Source organism: Natator depressus, chromosome 2 (assembly GCF_965152275.1).
Source record: "Natator depressus isolate rNatDep1 chromosome 2, rNatDep2.hap1, whole genome shotgun sequence".
Classification (NCBI taxonomy): domain Eukaryota; kingdom Metazoa; phylum Chordata; order Testudines; family Cheloniidae; genus Natator; species Natator depressus.
In genome coordinates this window covers 64,711,454-64,728,750 of record NC_134235.1, presented here as the reverse complement: position 1 = coordinate 64,728,750, position 17,297 = coordinate 64,711,454, and the positions used below count along the sequence as shown (strand labels likewise).

The 17,297-nt window shown below is 43.6% G+C and overlaps 1 protein-coding gene across 5 annotated transcripts in view; it reads right to left on the bottom strand.

Annotated features, from left to right (window-relative positions):
• The window catches only part of NSMAF (neutral sphingomyelinase activation associated factor), a 57,107-nt gene extending 40,392 nt beyond the window's left edge, over positions 1 to 16,715 (bottom strand). For 3 of the 5 annotated variants that reach the window (XR_012638036.1, XM_074944339.1, XM_074944342.1), the window contains exons 1-5: positions 16,628 to 16,715; positions 1,948 to 2,037; positions 1,764 to 1,842; positions 1,605 to 1,672; positions 1,480 to 1,516 (exon numbers count right to left, since the gene is read on the bottom strand). Coding sequence is in view for 3 of the 5 variants with exons in the window: in XM_074944339.1 (XP_074800440.1) it covers positions 1,480 to 1,516; positions 1,605 to 1,672; positions 1,764 to 1,842; positions 1,948 to 2,037; positions 16,628 to 16,680 (327 nt within the window). In the remaining 2 variants the exon portion in view is untranslated. Of the gene's footprint in view, positions 1 to 1,479; positions 1,517 to 1,604; positions 1,673 to 1,763; positions 1,843 to 1,947; positions 2,038 to 16,627 lie in introns of those variants that run through there. The other 2 variants (XM_074944341.1, XM_074944340.1) reach the window with 2 other exon arrangements.
• Positions 16,716 to 17,297: the final 582 nt, after the last annotated feature.

The window sequence follows — 17,297 nt, the reverse complement described above, 5'->3', positions numbered from 1 at the left end:
TACAAAATGGATATAATAATGTCTAATTCTTATATACTAATAAAGGTTTCTCTGGACAGAGTGACAGAAATCAGAAAATGTCAATTATATACATTTTATACACTTTAAATTCCCTCTCTTTTATATAAAATACTTTTATATCACAGCTTTCATCCAAGGATTTCAATACGTTACCAGTGTTATAGGCAGTGGTTCTGGAACTAAGAGTGCTCCTGCATCCTTTGGCTTGAAGTAGTAATAACAAACACCAAAGACATGGTTTCCATCATCAGCACCCCCTCACAAAAATTGTTCCAGCACCCTGATTACAGGGAGGAGATGGTAGCGTCTAACTACCCCATATTTAGTTTGCCAAACACTTTCCATTATAAAATGTTTTTGAGATACTGTAAGAGGAATCCTCCTTGGACCACAGATTAGGCTAACGTGTTTTGTTCTTCACAACTTTAACAGGGGAGCGTGGGGACGAAAAGGAAAAGAACATAGCTCCACTCTGAGGGACCTGACTGAGTTTGCAGGACTGGTTGTTAGAAAGGCATCTTTATATTTGTAAAGAGAGGACATTTTATATAGAAGTTGTTGTTATGGACCCACAACCCCAGAATGTCATTTTTACAGAAGCTCTACACTGAAAAGGGTATAACTACATCAGTATAACTAGTAAAACTTTCCCATGTAGACAATCTAGTAACCTGCCCAAATTAATTTTGGACTGCAGCAATTTGTTCTTTATTAGGGCAAAAATATTATTACAAGTGTGAAATCTACCAGTGGACCAACATGAAAAATGGGGTGAATTTTTTCTTAAAAGATTTCATGAAAAGCATGTCCATTTTTTGTTGAAGTCTTTCTAATTTTGAAATTTTTATCTCCGCTCCATTTTAAAAATGAAGCATAGAGTGTTGAACATTATTTACAAATCTGAATTAATCACACCCAAGACACTCCATGCTCTAACATTACTTCCATACTTCATGACCAGTTACCGAAAAATTTAATGCACACGCAGTACAGTGTCCAATCTTTGAACAGAGTTTTCCACTTGAATCTTTCAAAAGACAAATATAAGCCATGGTGATAGTGGAGAGTCAGAAAAACTGAAAGACATGCAGAAAGACCAAAACAAGAACTATCAAAGCTGGAATACACCTCCCTTGGTTTTTAATGATAAAAGTGATCCTCCTGTATCCATTCATTTCTGAAAATACTATCTTTATTAGGCAATTTGCAATTGAGCATGGAGTTAAATTTATCGTATCTGACTTACCATCTATTCAAGAGATAACCTCAACTCAGTTTGATTTGAACATTTGTGTTTTTCTGTATTTACTTATTTATGAAAGATGTTAAGAAAGGTAATGTGGCGTATTGTTTTTTAGTTCACTGTGTCCAATATTGTTTTTTGAAAATGCTTAAAGGAATCCTAGAAAAAAAAAACTTTTCTTTATGAGCCACAAATTTGTTATATGTATTTCTTACCTGATTGGATACAACAGAAATCACTCCAGGTTTATACCTATAATGCAGATAAGGTACTTGAAATACAAGTATTCAACTTATTAAAAACAAAAATAGAAGTATCTAAACATCTTAAATCCACATACCATGTGAAAGGGTTATTTTCTTCATTATCTTCTGCTGCTTCTATGTTAATACAGTCTCGCAATGGGATCTGCAGGAAGTTATAGAAATACGTATTTCTTTAAACATACGTTTTAAAAAGAAACTAAGTTACTACCAAATGATCAGACTGGACAATTTACCTTAATAATGGGCTGGATTTTCTCATCTGGTTCAAAAATAATTGATTTTGAGCAGATTTTTAGTGAACCTCTGATTTTCCTAAAAAGAAAAAGGAAAAAAGAAAAAAAAGATTTGCATGACTAAATTGAGATCCAATAGCTGAATGACTCCAGTATAATTTTCAAAACACAAATGGCTTTCTACCTTTCATCTCTGCAGTCTTTGTTTATAATATGATTAGCTGTATGCTGTTCAAAGTAATATTCCTCCAGATTAAGAAGGAGCAGCGAAAACCTACAAATAAAAACAACAAGAGGAATTTATTTTTTTTTAAAGGAAACTTTGTTCTTCATGCAGAGATCAGACTCTGCATTGTTCTTATTAAAATATACTGTCAAATGGGCAGGAGTAACAATTAAAGACATGTTGGAAACTGGTTTTCATAAAAAAAACCACAATTGTGTTTCAGGCATTTCTGAAGTGTTAAAACTCCATAAAAGAAATCTTTTATGCTCTGTTACTATTCTGGTCAAAAAAGCAATCCTGATTGCCTGGATGAACCCAGCAGGACCACAAAGACCAGTATAGCTCAACCTGATCAAGGTAAACCATGGAACAAGTATCACCAAGCACTGTTCACAGAAGCTGACCTCACACCAGTTTGAAAGGAAACAGGAAGCAATCAATTATTTCAAAATAAGTAAGGCTTCTCTCTACGATATAGCCTTAAATCATTTGATATTATCTATGCCACCATCACTTAGATTTACATGTTCTTGTAAGCATTACAAGGAAAGCATTATGTATATGCATAATCTTTTAAGTTATAATAATAAACATTTTTAAAAACTGCACTGTCAAGATTGTTTGGGTAATCTGTGAATAACCACAACAATGAATCCTTCTGAAAGGCCTTGCTTTCTGTATTAGAAATAAAAGGGCGATGTTCCCCCCCACACACACTTTCAGGCAAAATTTGTTTCAGCCCTTCTCAGTTCCATTATTTGGTATGAGTGAAAACTAGTGTCTGGCCCTAACCTGTAGGGTCTTTGTGAAATTAGAGAGAACTGTGGATGACTAAGATTTCTCTTCACACCAAAAAGTGGTCAGTTTTTTGGAAGTGTGTAAATCGACTATTGCTATCAGAAATTTGCCATGTGGAAGACACTTAACTAATTAACACTAAATTGTTAACAATTATATTAAATAACTCAGCACTATACACATAACCAGGTGATTCAAAGCGCATTAAAGCCAATGGAAATACCACCTTTGACTTCAACATTGTTGGGTTCAAACCTCAAGCGACCCATACTAAAACGTCACTTTAAGTTTATCATAGGAAGCACTTGTGTAATATACTCCTTAGGGAATTCTGCACCAAAAAATTAAAAATTCTGCACACAATACTTTAAAATTCTGCAAATTGTATTTGTCAAAATAAAACTATATAATCATGCCAGTTTCAATTATTTTGGTAATTTATTCCAAAATACCTGTCAGCAAATAGATCTGTAATAATACAGACAGACAAAAATTCTTCCAGGAGTAGAGATTTAAAGAAACCCCTATGACAGCCAAGTTCCTGTTTCTCTGAGAGTGTCCGGAGGGCCAGACACTCTCAGCCCATCTCCACCAGAGGCCCCCCTCCCAGCCCAGACACTCACATCCCCTACTCCCCAGAGGCCAGCTGCCCCCCCCCCAGCCTAGACACTCACGCTTCCTCCCCGCAAGAGCCCAGCTGCAGGCCACCCCAGCCCAGATGCTCAAACCCTGTACTACCCCAGAGCCCAGGGATCCAGAGGGAGAAACAGCTGATGCAGGGTCCCATGCTTGCAGAGAGTTTCCTGCATGGCACTGCCCTCTCCTTCCTTGAGAACATGCTGGGAACTGCAACTGCTGGGAACCCTGAAGTTCCCTCCCCTTTCTCCTCCCCTTGGCCTTAACTATATGTGAGCTGGGCTCTGCTGGGTCCAGCGGCCCCTAGTGGCGGCCAACATCTCTGCATCACATTTCTGTGGAGGGAAAAAGGAAATTCTGCATGCACGTTAATTTCTGCAAAATTCTGCATTGCGCAGTGGTGCAAAATTCCCTCAGGGGTATGTAATATAATCAAATTATGTTGCCTCTCTGCAAGTCAAGAGAACACACTTTTCATCGATATGGCTACAAGTTGTAGGACCACTATGCAGTTTAATTGCTCAGAAATACATTGATAGGAACACATCATACAATGAGTATCTGATAAATTATTACTTCTTTGAGGATCATTAAATATTTTATCTTAAGTGTGGGATTGGAATGAAAAATAGTAGACTGCTTTTAAAGGCAACAATACCCTTAAAACAGAAGACAAAGGAAAAGGACATCTTAAATGAGTTAAACAAAAAGGGGGCAGCTTTCAAAAGAGCTCAAAGAGTATCTCTACACAATGTTTTGGAGCTACTAGTAGGAGTGAGCCTCCTAAAGCAGGTCAAGAGACTCGGGTTAGCACGGCTCGCACTAGCACTCTAAACATAGCTGTAGAGACATTGCTTTGAAGTTGTGGCTCAAGCTGGAGCTCAGGCTATGAAGCCTAGGAAGGGGGAAGGGCTTCATATATTGGACTGGAGCATTTAAAATCAAGTCAGCTAAAAGAAACTTCTGGTACTATATCTGTCTGAGCCACCCTGCCAACTTTTGGGGCCTTGGGGATGTATTTTAAGAGAGAGCAGGACACCTAGGATACATAGGATTACCATCTACTGTTTCTGAGACCAATGTGAAAATTATTAAGATAATTATTTATTATTTGTATTATAGCAGTAGAAGGCCAGAGCAAAGAGAAATTCATTTTAATATGGAAACCACAAGAGAATACCACAGAAGTACAGTTTCCCCTTTTTGACATTATCACACAGTGTGCCAACTCAAACTCTGCTAAAAGAAAAGGAGGACTTGTGGCACCTTAGAGACGAACAAATTTATTTGAGCATAAGCTTTCGTGAGCTACAGCTCACTTCGTCGGATGTATTCAGTGGAAAATACAGTAGGGAGATTTCTATACACAGAGAACATGAAACAATGGGGGTTACCATACACACAGTAACGACAGTGATCAGGTAAGGTGAGCTATTACCAGCAGGAGAGTGGGGGGGAGGGGAAACCTTTTGTAGTGATAATCAAGGTGGGCCATTTCCAGCAGTTGACAAGAACCTCTGAGGAACAGTTCGTGGGGGGGGGGGGGGGGAGTGGGGGAGATAAACATGGGGAAATAGTTTTACTTTGTGTAATGACACATCCACTCCCAGTCTTTATTCAAGCCTAAGTTAATCGGATCCAGTTTGCAAATTAATTCCAATTCAGCAGTCTCTCGTTGGAGTCTGTTTTTGAAGAATTGCCACTTTTAGGTCTGTAATCGAGTGACCAAAGAGACTGAAGTGTTCTCCGACTGGTTTCTGAACATTGTAATTCTTGACGTCTGATTTGTGTCCATTGATTCTTTTATGTAGAGACTGTCCAGTTTGGCCAATGTACATGGCAGAGGAGCATTGCTGGCATATGATGGCATATATCACATTGGTAAATGCGCAGGTGAACGAGCCTCTGATAGTGTGGCTGATGTGATTAGGCCCTACGATGGTGTCCCCTGAATAGATATGTGGACACAGTTGGCAACGGGCTTTGTTGCAAGGATAGGTTCCTGGGTTAGCGGTTCTGTTGTGTGGTTGCTAGAGAGTATTTGCTTCAGGTTGGGGGGCTGTCTATAAGCAAGGACTGGCCTGACTCCCAAGATCTGTGAGAGTGATGGGTCGTCCTTCAGGATAGGTTGTAGATCCTGATGATGCGCTGGAGAGGTTTTAGTTGGGGGCTGAAGGTGATGGCTAGTGGCATTCTGTTATTTTCTTTGTTGGGCCTGTCCTGTAGTAGGTAACTTCTGGGTACTCTTCTGGCTCTGTCAATCTGTTTCTTCACTTCAGCAGGTGGGTATTGTAGTTGTAAGAATGCTTGATAGAGATCTTGTAGGTGTTCGTCTCTGTCTGAGGGGCTGGAGCAAATGCGGTTGTATTGTAGAGCTTGGCTGTAGACAATGGATCGTGTGCTGTGGTCTGGGTGAAAGCTGGAGGCATGTAGGTAGGCATAGCGGTCAGTAGGTTTCCGGTATAGAGTGGTGTTTATGTGACCATCGCTTATTAGCACTGTAGTGTCCAGGAAGCGGATCTCTTGTGTGGACTGGTCCAGGCTGAGGTTGATGGTGGGATGGAAATTGTTGAAATCATGGTGGAATTCCTCAAGGGCTTCTTTTCCATGGGGTCCAGATGATGAAGATGTCATCAGTGTAGCACAAGTAGAGTAGGGGCATTAGGGGATGAGAGCTGAGAAAGCGTTGTTCTAAGTCAGCCATAAAAATGTTGGCATACTGTGGGGCCATGCGGGTACCCATAGCAGTGCCGCTGATTTGAAGGTATACATTGTCCCCAAATGTAAAATAGTTATGGGTAAGGACAAAGTCACAAAGTTCAGCCACCAGGTTAGCCGTGACATTATCGGGGATAGTGTTCTTGGTGGCTTGTAGTCCATCTTTGTGTGGAATGTTGGTGTAGAGGGCTTCTACATCCATAGTGGCTAGGATGGTGTTTTCTGGAAGATCACCAATGGATTGTAGTTTCCTCAGGAAGTCAGTGGTGTCTCGAAGGTAGCTGGGAGTGCTGGTAGCATGGGGCCTGAGAAGGGAGTCTACATAGCCAGATAATCCTGCTGTCAAGGTGCCAATGCCTGAGATGATGGGGCGTCCAGGATTTCCAGGTTTATGGATCTTGGGTAGCAGATAGAATACCCCTGGTCGGGGTTCCAGGAACTCTGCTGTTCAATATAATTTTTTTCTGGCTGTGGCTCAACTATCCTACCAGTTCCAACATAACGATACCAGCAAGCAGCCAGTGTAAGGGAACTCAATTGAATATACACCGTGTCTGCAAGCAGACTGTCTGCAAAGGGGCTACATCCACAGAAATAGTCTCCAGAAAGTGTTCGTGGCAATCAGAAGGCATCAATGAAACTCTGGAGACTACCTAAGATCACAAGCTGGTCTCACGTCTTCAGGTAAAAATATTTGTTGAGAGTGGGGGGAAAACCTTTAGGATGCACATCAGTACCGATGTGTACATTAAAAGAGGAGATGATGTGAGTTTATGAAAACGAATTCAGCTGATATTAAATTAACCTAGTCAGACTGATTGTGAAACAGGAAGCGTTGTAATATTGTGTATTGGCTCACATGGATCTCTCTCTGAAATGGTGTAATGAGATTGTTAAAGTCTATCTCCACACACACACACACACACACGGCTATTTATACATGTTTGTTTTAGTTTTTTAAAAAAAACATACCGGAGATGGGGGACTGCCTATTAGTTACTTTCATGAGATGTGCTGAAACCTGAAATACAGCTTGGAAATGGAGGGGTATGAACCTAGTAACTGGAGGCTTGAAAAGCATTTGCTATTGTATAAGAGATTACATATTCATAAAAGAATCTGTATTTAGGGACCAGAACCTGCAAGGTACTGAGTGATTTCAACTCCCATTGATGTCAGTGGGTGTTGAAAGTGTTTAGCACTTTTTTAATACTGTACATATCACAGTACCAGTTGAATTTAAAATGCCTACATAAGGGCACTTTCTGTAGTAACCAAGAACAACCTATATAGTTTTGCTTGAACAGCTTTCATTTCATAGCTGTTTTCTACACTGTGCCAATTAAATTAATGGATTAATTTACTAAGATACAAGAAAAATCAATGTGGAGATTAAGTGGAATATAATTTCTGAAGAAGAAATTTTTAAAAAAAAATCTTGCCTGCGGAGATGCTAAGACACATGTATAGAAAACTGCTTGAGTACTTGACCCTGGGCAACAGATCATCTACATTTTCATAGACTATCAGGGTTGGAAGGGAGCTCAGGAGATCATCTAGTCCAACCGCCTGCTCAAAACAGGACCAATCCCCAATTTTTGCCCCAAATCCCTGAATGGCCCCCTCAAGGATTGAACTCACAACCCTGGGTTTAGGAGGCCAATGCTCAAACCACTGAGCTATTGATTGAACATTGTGGGAGGGCGGGGGAAAAGAGTGTTGGCACAAGCCACTGTACCTATGGAGGAAAACAGCCAAACATCCTAACACTAAGAGCTTTTTTACACTACAAAGTTAAATTGACTTAAATTATGGCAACATACAGCTGCCGCTGTAATTAAACCACCGTAAGGTTGCCAACCCTCCAGGATTCTCCTGGAGTCTCCAGGAATTAAAGATTACTCTTTAATTAAAGATGTCATGTGATAAACTCCCCAGGAATACATCCAACCAAAATTGGCAACCCTATTGCATGTCCACACTACACTCCTTGTATCAGCAGAGCGCATCCACAGTAACAACTCTTGCATCGACAAAGAGAGCAGTGCACCATGGGTAGCTATCCCACTCTGCAACTCGCCACCATATACTGCAGGGTGTTTTAGAAAAGGTGTGCAATACCTCATGGGGGCAGGTTCAGAATCCCATGATGCAGTTTTCTCCACCCCATCATTCCATGTAGGTTTCGCCACATTTTTCAACAGGCCCAGTAACCTGCATGCCCACCATCTCTGTCAGAAAGCATGGATCCTGCACTGCTTTTCAGTATTGTGCTGAGCATTATGAACACATCTGACCCTGCAGCATTTCCTGAGCTGCGAATCTGATGAAGATGCCTTGGTGTTTGCCTTGCTGTGTGCCATGGAAAGAAACAATTCAAATTGCTGCTGGGATTCACAGAGCAGCTGCACACGGGGGACCGTCAGTTCTGGGCCCAAGAAACAAGCACTGAGTGGTGGGCTCGCATCATTATACAGGTACGGGATGATGAGCAGTGACTGCAGAACTTTCGGATGGGCAAGGACACTTTCCTGGAACCATGGATGGAGCTCGCCCCAGCCCTCCGGCGCAGCAACACCAAAATGAGAGCTGCATTCATAGTGGAGAAGCCAGTGGTGATCACTATGAGGAAGCTGGCAATGCCAGGTTGCTATCAGTCAGTCAGGAATCAGTTTGGAGTCAGTCAACCGTGGGGGTTGCTGTGATGCTACATTTGCAGCTGCTAATGAAACAATAGGCAGAGGTACTACTGTCAGTGCATTTACTCCTCTTGATCCACACAAGTTACAAGCACAACATTCTCACTTCCCCTTGGGACTCAGAGCATGGTGGCAGCCCTAGCCATGCTGAGTATGGCCCGGGAAAGAAGCGGGTGAGTTGGAACAATAGGAGGGGATAGCACTGTGGCATCAGTACAAATGGATAGGGCTACTGCACTGAAAACTAGCTCAGTCTTCCACAGCTGGTGGTGATTGTACCTGATATCTCACTCCTGACAGTAACTGAAGTTACAAGGTAACAGCTCCTGCATGCATCTGGCTGCAGACCAGATCCGTCTGCTGCCAGCCTGTGTGCCGCAATGGTGCCTCCAGAAGTCATTGCCCAGTGGCATGGCAAGGTGTCCGACCATGGGGGAAGAAACAAGGCAGCCTTCCAAGAAGCCTTGGGCAGAGGATTGCAGACTATTCCCCAAGAATTCTTCCATCTCTTGCCAACATAGCTACTGCCTCTTGGGGAGGTGGATTACCTACACCAACAGAAGAACCCCTCCCATCGGTGTAGGTCGTGTTTACCCTGAAGCACTACAGTGGCACAGCTGCAGTGGCACATCTGTGCGGCTACAGTATTTTAAGTGTAGCTACCCCCTCAAAAGAGTCAGCCTTTAAGCAAGAATCCCAACCACAGCTAGAGCTGAGCTGATGCTTCATTATAATATCTTATGAAATTAAACAAGCATAGCGGGCTCGGAGAGGTGTTCAGTGCCCATTCATCTCGATGAGTTGGCAATGTCTACCCTAGAGAGCTTACAGTGGCACCGCAATACCAATGTACCGGTGCTGCTGTAAGATTGCTTGTGTAGCCACTCTATGCCGACAGGAGAAAGCTCTCCCATCGACATAATAAAACCACCACCACGAGCGACTGTCGCTATCTTGGCAGGAGAAGCTCTCCTGCTGACACAGCGCTGTCCACACTACCACTTATGCCGGTGAAACTTAAGTCGCTCGGGAGGGTGTTTTTTTTTCCACACCCTTGAGTGACATACGTTTTGCTGACGTAAGTGGTAGTAAAGACATGGCCTTGTTCTCAGCTGAAACAGAACACCCAATGGAGATTAACACAGCCTGAAACAATAGTACTGTGATGCACAAACTGATCCATTCATGTCGGAGAGCATTCCCTTGCCACATCTCAGAAACTCTCCAGTCCTGGGGTGGATCAAACATACCCATCCTCAGCTCCTCACCCCAGTGTGTTGTCCATGAACACTCTGAGCACACCTGTCCTAAATTCCCCACCCACTGGCAGGGCTTCCCCAGATCCTAATTTACATGGAAGGAGGTGGTAGGGAGATGGGTTCAGGCCCCCTTAGAGACACAAGAAAACCCAGATCCCAGTTCACATGAGGGGGTAAGGAGAAGGTCCCAGACACTCCTAGAGAGGCAAGTCCCCTCCCTCAAATCTAGCTCACACGGTGGGATCAGACCCCTACAGATGGGCAGGAGCATCCAGATTCTGGAACACAGAGTGGGGCAGTGAGTGGGACATCCCAAGGGACGTCACATCACCATATATGGGCAGAGTCCCCCCAGATCCTGGCACACCACGAGGGCATGGCTCAGGGCTCAGACACTCCCAAAGGACAGGAACCCCCAGACTGCAGTTCACATGAAAGCACAGCGAGAGGGACTCAGACCTCCTCATTCAGATAGGCAAGCTCCCTCTAAAACCTGGTTCAAATGGGAGGGAGGCACAGTGGGGGGGGGGGGTCACAGCACTGTAGATGGGCTGGGGGCCTCCTGATCATGGCACACCCAGGGGAGGGGAATGTGGGGCTGGCAGGCACTTGCCTCTATTCTTCCCCAATCCCCCCGTCACTCATCTCTATGTCCTCCTTCCCACTCCCCCATCTGTCCCCTCCCATCCCCCACTCCTCTCCCCTAGTCCCACCTGCTCTTCCACCCCAATCATCTCCTCTACCAGCAAGCATTTGCTTATGTAGTTTGTTTTCTTTTCAAAAAATGGTTTCAGCACCTTTTGAATATTCTGCTGTATTCAAATTACTTTTCCCCAAAATAAGAACCACCTTTTGACAGAGGCGGATTGGAGCATTGTGTCTGCTTTTTTCACTTCAGATTCTGCCCTGGTTTGGGTTCAAACCTACAATGACTGAGGTGGTGCTCAGATCCAGTGACCGTAACTAAGGCTAAGATTTAGTCATGGGTATTTTTAGGAAAAATCATTGACAGGTCATGGGCAACAAACAAAAATTCACAGCCGAACCTGTCCATGACTTTTACTATAAACACGTGACTAAATCTTAGCTATCATGGGGCCTGCTACTCTGGGGAGCACCCAGGACCAACGACACCAGCCACTGCTTGGGCAGTCCCTAGGGCCAGCTAGCCGGGGCCACCGAGCAGCAGCTGATGCGGCCGCTCCAGCAGCGGCCGGTGTGGCCGGCCCCATGGCCACCTGAGCGGCCGGCCCCATGGCCACCTGAGCGGCCGGCCCCATGGCCACCTGAGCGGACGGCCCCATGGCCACCTGAGCGGACGGCCCCATGGCCACCTGAGCGGACGGCCCCATGGCCACCTGAGCGGACGGCCCCATGGCCACCTGAGCGGACGGCCCCATGGCCACCTGAGCGGACGGCCCTGGGGGTCAGCCACACTATCCGCTGCAGCAGCAGAACTTCATGGATATCGCAGAAAGTCATGGAATCCGTGACCTCCATGACAGATTCGCAACCTTAACCATTAACACACCCTCAGGTCTTGTGATGCGGAGATAGTTTTCCAGATAGCTAGCCTCTCTCTCTGCACATGTGAAATCCATTAGCTACATAAATAGGCACATGAGCCTAAGAACTGTTTCACATGCACAAACATGGAGAACCAAACTCTTTTTGAAATAATGCTTTCATTTCAGCTCCTGCAAAAGGCTGATGGGTGCTAGGCACCCTCAAGCAATTGAGACCCTGGTGAGATGATCGGCACTCTGGTTTCATCTCTATCTGTGCACAAAAAAATGTTACTAGAGTGTGTCGTCATTAAGAAAAGCTATTTTTTCCCCTAAGAGTCTGTACCTCAGGAACCCCTTGGTCAAACCTACTAACAAGAGGTAGATATGAAAGCGAGGATACCAAGGTCAATCTCTTGTGAGAAGCCCATTTCTATCATTACCATCCTCAGCGCCTAGGCAGAGAGGGTAGTCCCTGGATCCTGCTGAGAAATTCATCTCATATCAATCTGATTAGTAGATGCCTGAAAATTTGAAGTTTCACCACGCTCCCTTCCCACTGGATCTCTAAGCTGTCTGCTTACCAAATCAGCCCAATTATATTCACTGAGAGAAGATTTTAGATAAACTACAGAGTTTTAAAGCCTTCAGTAAGACAAAAATAAACAGAAGTTCCATTTCCACCTTTAGCTCATTCTCAGACTTTCAAAGATATACTTATTTGAGAGGAGGCAACCTTAAGTAGGATTTCCAACTTGTGCAGCTTTAAGCCTCAGTTCTGCAACGTGCCCCACATAGTTGGACCTCTGTGCCTGCACAGAGCCCTACTGAAGTTATCTGTATAGAACAGCTTGCAGCATCAGAACGTGAGTAACATCTGCAATGGCTGGAATCACCAGGTTATTCATAAACTAAAACTCATAATAAAATTTTAGACACTATTAACCGAACAAAGTATCCATAAATAAGAAGTGGCACTCATTTACAGATGTTTGAGCATGACAGCCCTCAGTAAGTTTTTGGATATTTTGCTCCAAGAGGATGACAAGGTTATTAGCTTAGGGGGGAAAAAGAGCCGAACAATTGTTTTGCTCAGGATCCACCTGCAGAACCTGTATGCTGCCATATTTTACACACAAACACACTAATGCAGAAACAGATAAGCTTCCTAAACAGGAAACAGTGTAGCATGCAAGATATAGATCATTAGATATCTGTTTATAAGTTCCTCTGTACCAGGTGTCAGAACAATGAGTTAATCCCACCCCCATCTGTTCACGTTAACAGCCAACAGCATAGAGAACTCAATCCATAAACACTACAATGATCTTACAGGAAATAAAGCCATATCATTTTACTTGTAAATTTTGTATCTAAAATTAGTGTACTTTTTAGAAACCTATTTTTATTTCCTTCAAATAACAAACATACAGCAAAAATAGCAGCTACAAAACAGAAGATTTTCATTCAAGTCAATTAAAAGGGACACAATACATGCCCCTCAAGTAGTTTCTTACAAAGCAAATGGGAGAAAAAAAAAGTGTCAGAAATAAGAACTGATGTCTACCCATCTGAAAGGGATATTTCTGTTCTAAACCTATTAAAGATGGTCTGCAAAGGAAAAAAAGAGAGACTGGGTTTTGTGCCCTTTTTTGGTGTTTGACATTTTTTATGAAATACGAAGAAGTCTTGCTTTTTTATTTGCTCAGTTCATACCACAAGAAATTCTGGTCTTGTCCTGTTTTTCTGGAAAACTGTAGATAACTGGAGAAGTAGGAGGCTTATGAAATCAGATACTAAGTGAGAAGGGAATTATTTTTATTGAGATTTAAAACTTTCTGTGGGTCATTTAAAAGGATACAACTAACTAATTAATCTAGTCAGTTTCATGAAGAGAGTTAAATGTTGTTTGAGGTACTATGCCCGCCTCTCAGTCAAATTTTCTACTTTTACCATCTTATATCTTAAACATTTCTCTATGTTGCTTTGCAAAAAGCCAACAAAACTGACTATACACAAACTGTCAAATGCACAAAGTAAATAAAATGAGAAAAAATCAAATCTCTTTCAGTTATATAGTTACAACACCCAAGATCACATTAGTAGATAAAGGCATTTGGACAAAAGTTGTGTCCCTTTAACAAATACCCAGCAAGCAAATAGAAGAAAATCTCTCTGTTAGAGATTCAACAGCTTAGCCCTTCAATTAAGGGATGAAAAAGCATCTAAGAAAAACAGGAGTGTCAAGACTTTATATTACTGGAAAAAAAAAAAAAACATGTGGAGCAGAAAAACACTTTAAAGCAGGGGTAGTCAATTATTTTTTGTCAAGGTCCAAATTTCTTGGTCAATGTATAGGCAAGGTCCAGACTCCAGAGAAAAATAATTTAAAAAACAACAATAATGATAATACGTAAATAAAAATATTTCAGGGTTCATTCAAAAGCATCTGGCAGTCTGGATTTGGCCTGGGGTCTGCCTACTGACTACCCCTGCTTTAAATGTTTTCATGTCTTCTTTGTCATAAAAAGGGTACAAACCAATATACTAAAGGGGGAGCATCTATTTGGGTATCAAAACAAAGGAATCTACAGGTACAATCACATGATCACAATTCTGAAGGTTGTGGGTTCAAGTCTCACTCGATTTCACACTGAAAGGCCAGCTACAGTTCACCCAGCTGCAAAATGTGTAGCTGGTCCAGCAGGTTAGGGCACTCAAAGGCACCAGGACACACTGGCCACATCATTACCTTGTGTACTGTTGGCTATGAAATTGACGTCACTTAACCAGGTCAACCCCATGAGCCACTGGCTCAAGGGAACTTTGATTTTGACTAATGATTGGGAAGGAGCAAGCACTTGAAATGAAATTCACAGATATTAAACTGGAAGGGGTTATAAATACTATTAAAGATGGAAATCAGTATTTCTTGAATTGCTGAAATTAGAAACAATAGGCAATAACATTGAGAGATTAAATTTGGGAGAAAAATAATCAGATTTCAGTGGCTGAGTAAATGTCTCAGAAGCAGTGATGACAATCCACAAATAATGAACAATGAATTAGACATGAGTTTGCCCATAGACCCAGGTGATGATGGGTCCTTCACCTTTTCTATCAGCCACTACTACATTTTCCAACCCCGATCTCATCATGCTTTTTACATTTTAAAAGTTCTCCATTCAAACAAAAGAAAACCATTCTTCCACAAAATAAGAAATTTGGTGGAACAGATTTAGTGTTTCTTTCCTATCCTCTTTCCCTCTAAGAACTTCTTTGCCCCATCAGAGCTTTAAGGATTGTTCTTTTCCTCCTCCTCAAACAAGATTTTTTCCCCCTCTACTTTATACATTTCACCCTCCAGGCTGTATATTCTTAAGAATCACATCCTTCTCCTATGGCAGTGCCCAACACTACCCCAAAAGCATCAGAGTAGCATAAAAGTGGTATTTTTTATTATAAGCAAACAGAATATTCAATAATATAAAAGTAATCCAATGGACATTTGTATTTAATGCATATGTAGAATGCTTTACTAATTTCACCCCGGCTCTCCTTTTCTATTAGCCATTGGTCAATTAGCCATTCAGTTTGTCTCATCGTTCTGTAGTTTCCTTGCCAAGGATGAAGAGTGCAATGCATCCAACAACTGCAAAGATGCACTCACAAGAATAGCATTTGTAAAATGGGCACATGTGATTAGTTTACTACTCTATCCCCATTGCTAATGGCACTGTGGTTACTCAAATGGAAGGCAATTACACTGTAGTACTGTTTCTTAGCAGCCCTCCAAATAGAAATACAGACAGGGATGCGCTTTGAAAGGAAGATAACAATTGAATTGTTGTAAGATGATTAGACCTTAATTAGTTATCACACTTATTAAAATTACAAAACATTTTGGTTCCAAAAAGCTCTGTCAATCTAGATGAAGACAAGACAAATAAAACAGGTCCTATACAACTGAAGCAGAAGAGATTTATCGTTTTCCTGAATTAAGTGTGTGTTCAGAGTATTTTTTCCAGGTTTAAAGGAGCCCCAAGAACACAAACCAAGAGAGAACTCAGGGACAGCAAAAATAAAAATCATAGGCGAATTGTACATGACACTTCTTTAATATTAAACTGCCAAAGGGTTTGTAAATTGAAGTTGACCCTACTTTAAGATAAAAACTCAAACACATAACACTGCAATGTGTGCCAAAAATGATGCTTGCAATGTTTTAAGCTACTGAGTACACAACTGACACAGCTACTGTTTTAATGTGTATCTTACAGTAGATCATATATTTATCTCTCTTTAAGAGACTTTTCCAATTTTAGCTAACACTATGTTAGGGGATTATTTTCCTGATCAGTTAATAGTAATTAGAGTTAGGCCTGACCCACTGTGTGTGATTCTAGTCTTCCCCATTAACCAGAAGTGCTCAGAGTAGTGTTCATGTCATCTTCCCAACCCCATGCCCCAAATGTAACAAGAAACAGATCTTTATCCTCAAAAAGAAAAGGAGTACTTGTGGCACCTTGGAGACTAACAAATTTATTTGAGCATAAGCTTTCGTGAGCTGCTCACAAAAACTTATGCTCAAATAAATTTGTTAGTCTCCAAGGTGCCACAAGTACTCCTGTTATTTTTGCCAATACAGACTAACACGGCTGCTACTCTGAAACAGATCTTTATCCTATGCTTCCATATGTCCAGAACACTTGCTCCGTGGGTATAAGTGTGTGTGTGTGAGACAGAGTTTGCACTATGCACAGCCCTGTACGAGACACCCCCACACCCCCATTGTGAAAGGAAATGGGAACTGTCAGTGCTGCCCAAATCTGACCCCCTCTCCTTGGGGGGGCAGGGGCAGCGCTGCCCAAATCGGCCCTTCCTCTCTGCTGGCGGGAGCGGTGTCTGTCGGCGCCCCTGCCGCAAGAGGCCAAGCCGAAGCCTGCCCCCAGGCTGCCCGGCCCGGGAGGGGCCGCCCCTGCCAGGCTGCCCGGCCCAGCCGAGCCCGCGGCGGAGTCCCCACCTCTCCTTGGAGTAGAGCTGCTGCTCCTGCCGCCTCTTCCGGGTGAAAGCCATGGGGCCGCCTGCAGGCCCCGCCGGGGCACGGAGAGCGCGGGGCAGGCGGGCGGGCGGGCGGGCCGGCCGGCCTCCCTCCCGCTCACTGCCCGGGGCGCCCGCGCCGCCTCTATCCCGCGGCGGGCAGCGGGCGGCTGCGGACCCCGCTGGCCAGGCCCGGGCCGGGCTCGCTCCACACGGCGCTCGGCGGTGGCGGCTGCAGGGGATGTGCCAGAGCCGTGCTGCTGCCGGCCCCGGGCGGGGACACTCCCACCAAGCCGCGGCCGCTGCTGTTATTGGTTATTAAGGAGGCCCGGCAGTGGCTACCCAGTGGGCGGGCCCGAGCGGGACTCGCAGCCCTTGTCAGTCATGCAGAGCCGGAGCCAAAGCCGGGCATCGTCACTAGCCCTCCTCCCCATAACCCAGCCGCAGAGCCGGGCCGGGATTCGCCCAGGGCCACCCAGCCGGGCAGGGGCCGAGGACCTGACTGTATGTCAGATTTGAATTTGTGCGTCTCTAAAGTGCCACAAGTCCTCCTTTTCTTGTCGCGGATACAGACTAACAGGGCTGCTACTCTGAAACCTGACAGATTTAGGTTACCGATCTGTCTGGGGCGTCAGGTGATCGGGCTGAGGCCA